General features: G+C 38.3%; 1 protein-coding gene across 1 annotated transcript in view; it reads right to left on the bottom strand.

Moving 5' to 3' along the window:
* The window catches only part of LOC107082681 (son of sevenless homolog 1-like), a 26,201-nt gene that overhangs the window by 3,125 nt on the left and 18,297 nt on the right, over nt 1–4,779 (bottom strand). Inside the window, exon 13 of the mRNA XM_015371468.1 lies at nt 3,707–3,751. Within this exon, the coding sequence (XP_015226954.1) occupies nt 3,707–3,751 (45 nt within the window). The remainder of the gene's footprint in view (nt 1–3,706; nt 3,752–4,779) is intronic.

Genomic DNA, 4,779 nt, shown 5'->3' with positions numbered 1-4,779 from the left:
ACACACACACACACACACACACACACACACACACACACACACACACACACACACACACACACACACACACATTGATTTATTTTGTTTAAAAAATATTTTAAGATTTATTTATTGTAGTTTGACATCTACTGGCTAATTTAATTTTATTATTGTATTTTATAATGGTGTTTTATTGGTTAACACTTATTTTACAAGACTGTTTTAGGCATTTTAAGATAATTAATTTTTTGTGTCTTCTATTTGTTGTTCTATTTTAATGAGGGGGCGGAGCTTTCTCTGTGGGGCGGCTCAGTCTGGTCCGGCCACGCCCCTGAATGTCTTTACAGACTGGTTCTAAGTTGGTACGCTGACAGGGCTTTGTGGAAACAGTTGCTGGATTTAGCATGGCGGCTAATTGCTCGGTTAATGAGGAGAAGCAACCGGTTAGCTGTTGGTGCTTGTGACTACAGTTTGTTGATAGTCTAGATGTTTATTGACAGATGTTTATCACCACACTGTTATGGTGGCACAGTTAAGGTCCTTGACAAAAGCAATACATGAAATCAATCAAGCTTTAAAAAGTATGTATCTTAGCTAGTGTTGCACCGATACCAGCATCGGACAGGGCCCCGATCCAGCACTAAAATGGTGGTATCAGCGAGTAGCGACAAATAGGGCACCAATACGGTGCTGTTCTGTTGTTAGATCAAGTTTTTATCACCTGCGGATTTTAGCAAAAATTAAAATCTTATTTTTGTTTTAAGGACTTTTCCATGCTTTCATCACATCTCGGTTGGATTATTGCAATTCATTATATAGAGGCATGGATAAATCACAGATGCAGCGACTTCAAATGATCCAGAACGCAGCGGCACGGCTTCTTACAGGAACCAGGAAGCGTGACCATATAAGGCCCATACTGGCCTCTTTACATTGGCTGCCCGTCTTTTATCGAATAGATTTTAAGATTCTTTTATTAACTTATAAGGTTTTAAATGGATTAGCTCCTCCCTATCTTAGGGACCTTTTAAAATTTCACTCTGTATCCAGAAGCTTACGATCAAATAATCAGCTATTACTGACAGTCCCTCAGACCCGACTTAAGAGGAAAGGAGATCGGGCTTTTTCTGTTGTTGCTCCAATTTTATGGAACAATTTACCTTTTCAAATTAAATCTGCCCACAGCCTGGATCATTTTAAATCGCTTCTTAAAACAAATTTTTATTCTTTGGCATTTACTTGAAGTGTTTTGATAATCTGTTTTTATTAATTAGTACTATTGTTTGTCCTGTACAGCACTTTGGTGCAGTTTTATACCTGTTTTTAAAGTGCTATATAAATAAATTTGACATTGACAATACCATGTTGAGAGCCAAACGTTTATTCAACTATTGTCACCTATTCCAGATAGGCAATAAAACGTTCTACTGGATTCACTTTGTGTTCGTCTTTTTCCTTCTTCACAAAGGTAGGCAGCAGCTTGACAAAGCCATGATGGCAATTATTTTACATCCACGTAGTATGCAGTTCTCAATCGGTACGGTATCGGTATCAGCCGATACCGCAAAGCCAGATATCGGGGCCAAAAAATGGCATCAGGGCAACACTAATCCTAGCCTTATGTAACATAGTAGCTGACACTAGTTAGCAGGTGCTGCAGTTTTACTGGACTGTTTGGGTTCTGAAAGACAGAGTCACCCCTGAAAAAAATTTAACCCTCCCAAATTCTATTCTAAAATAGATATGTCAATCTGTAAAGAACTAAATAAATCTTAAAAAAAAATACAAAATATATTTGGAATTTAATAAATCTGGAAATAAATAAAACATGTTTGTATAAAGCAATACATTTGGAAATAAAAATCTTAAAATAAGTAAAATAATAGATTTTGAAGTTAAAAATTGATATTAATATATAATCAAATTAAAATCAATCTTAAATATATATTTAAATAAAGCTTAATGTTTATTATATTTGTAATATTTTTAACAAAATGGCTCCCCATCAAGATAAGCAAAAGCAAACTATAAACAAAATATGAAAGCTTAGATGATGTGCTACCTCCTTCATTTAAGTCTGAGTTGAACCAGAATCCCAATAAATGCCCGAGTTTATTGGAGCAAACAAGGAATCTGACTCGATCATCATCAACCAAAGTATGTAGAAAAGTCGCTTTGGGATAAAAGATGACACCAGGATAATAGAAGTATCTATCCATCTGTCTATCTGTGTGAAGCCAATCTTTTATTACTAATTAATAGAGGGAAGGCAGGCTGTAATAAAACCAGAGACCTTCATGATTTACAGCAGAGTCTCTGTCACTACCCTGGCTGTGAGGCGTTCACTGTCCAAATGAGGGGAAAACCTCTAGATGCGTTTTAAGGCATCATGCCAAACTCTTTACTTGCTTGTGTGACATCATGGATAATCTAAAGAAGTTAGCCAAGAGGTCAGAAGGAGAACCATGTTCTGGTTCATCTTTGGGTGCAGACAACTGAAGGCATCACGTTTCACTTTGCAAAAACAGTCATAGGCAAGAAGGAGATGGGCTCTGGTACAGAGAGATAAAATGGTTCTGGTGTGAAATCTGGGAATCAATCCTATATTGAAGAAGCTGCAGAAGATGGTACAGTCAGCATCCAGAGTGAATGGAGTCCGAAACCGACATCGACTTAAAGGCCACTGGGAGCCAAAGAAGGCGTTACGCCCAAAACCAAATTAGAAACCAGAATTCAGTTCACACATGTCACAAAGAGCTTCACTAGACTGGACTCATAAAAAACAAACAAAAAAATGATCGAAAATAAGCAAAAATGTCTCATAATCAGTGGATCTGTCATTAATTTGAGTCAAAGATATTCTCCCAATGGCCAATGAGATTAGTTTTTTCTCGTTAAAATCAGATAATCCATATTATGTACTTAAAAAATTATAGTGAGGCCATTTTACTTATTTTAAACATTAAACATCTTACTCCATTGGCTAATTGTGTTACTTATTTCTTCACAACATGAAAATGACTTAGTAACATTTTATCACTGATGTGTTGTAATCTGATGACATCAGCAGAGTGGTTTTGTTGGAGGAAACTACAGTGAAGTACAGGGGTGGCAGCATCATCATGTGGAGGGTTTTGCTGCAGAAAAGACGGGGTCACTTCACACAATAGATGCCATGAGTAGGAAGGACCATTACGCAGATAGGAAGTCAAAGCGTGGACACGGACGAGTCATTCTGATGGAGGCGGCTGAAGGAAAGCAGAGTCCATTCTTCTTGAGCAGCCATAACAAAGTACTGATCTCTGTCACAGAGATTACAGACACCGGTTCAGTCTGGTTTGGCCAAAGATAAAACGTTTAAAGGAAATTCTAACAAATACCAAGGAAAGAGCGAAAATTTGTTATTATTCACAAGTTTTTCCAGCAGAGAGATTAGTTCCTCTAAATTTAAAAGTCTGACTTTCAGAGCATTTCTGGTCGACTCACTAAAGATGACTAGTCTACCCTCTCAGCCAGGGTCACTATAATGTCTGATCAATGTAAGATTGTGAAAATAAGGCGCTTTTTTTTAATTAAGTGTATGTAAATATCTGGTTCTACTGCATATAAACATAGGTTTCAACACAGAGCCCATATCTGGACTCTGACTCAAGCGTTCCCACCCAGCACTGGCCGGCCTCCAACAGCTGAGGCGGCGACGACGGACAGTCGGGAGGGTAATACTAACGTGGGCCGTGAGGCAGAGAGATAACAGCAAATATGCTGTCGCAGGCTGCAGGGTGAACAGAACAAACAAGTCAGAGCAGCAAAGGAACCAGCCCGGTAAGCTGTCCTAACTGGTTCTGAGATGAAGGTCAGTCCAGGAGAGTCTGGAAGCTACGGCTACAATCAGGGAGGAAAGTCAGAGGCGTTCACACCAAACACGTTAAAAAGGAGTGAATTTCGCTCTACATTTGCAAAACATTTCAAGGAGAATAAGGGTTTAAGAATAACCTTCCTGTTTTCTTAGATTTTTTTTGTCGAACTTCATTTTTTCCAAAAGATTTTTGTAAAAAAAAAAAAAAATGTATTCTCAATTTATTGGTTTTTCAAATTGTATTTTCACATACAGGAAGTCAGTTAACTAGATTAGATATTTTTTTTTTTACTCTCTTTATTTTTGCCCATTAAATTTTGGCTAAAGCAAAAAGTGAATAAAAAATAAAGTTAACATCGGAAATTTTGCAAGGAAACCTAAACCTAAGGTCTGTAGACTTAAAGCAACACTGTGTAATACTTAGCCGCTAGCAGCGCTAGCCCTGTAACTTTTAGGTTTAGCATCCCAGAAGGTCAATGGATATGATGTACTGTAGCTAAATGAACCAGCCCCCCCTCTGTGCTCTGCTTCCACGTTAGACCACCACATCTAGAAGTCATTGAGTTCCTGGTAGGGATGAGGAAACATTAACCTTCTAGATTAAATCCTCCATTAGAGAACCAGAAAAATGATCAGCAATGGGTGAGATCAGCTAGTTAGCTCAGGTGTTTAGGGGGAGCTCAGACTGCTGTAAAGTGGCGCCCAAATGATAGTGACAGATCTGAATCTCTTAAGTTAAATAGAGGTTTTTTGTCAAACAAGACAAATATTCTCATGGGACTGACTTCCAGTGTGCTTCTCCAGTATTGATAGTTAAAATGGTGGCGCCCTGCTTCCATGCAGCACGGGACTCTTCTCTAAACCATCTAGTCTTTCTGCTGTTTCCCGCTGTAATTAAAAACTAGGGATGCACGATATAATCGGCCCCCTATCGGTATCGGCCT

This window comes from Cyprinodon variegatus, unplaced genomic scaffold (assembly GCF_000732505.1).
Source record: "Cyprinodon variegatus isolate N-32 unplaced genomic scaffold, C_variegatus-1.0 Scaffold58, whole genome shotgun sequence".
NCBI classification, from domain to species: Eukaryota; Metazoa; Chordata; class Actinopteri; order Cyprinodontiformes; family Cyprinodontidae; genus Cyprinodon; species Cyprinodon variegatus.
Note: the sequence above shows the minus strand (reverse complement) of the source record. Positions and strands in the feature narration are given on the sequence as shown.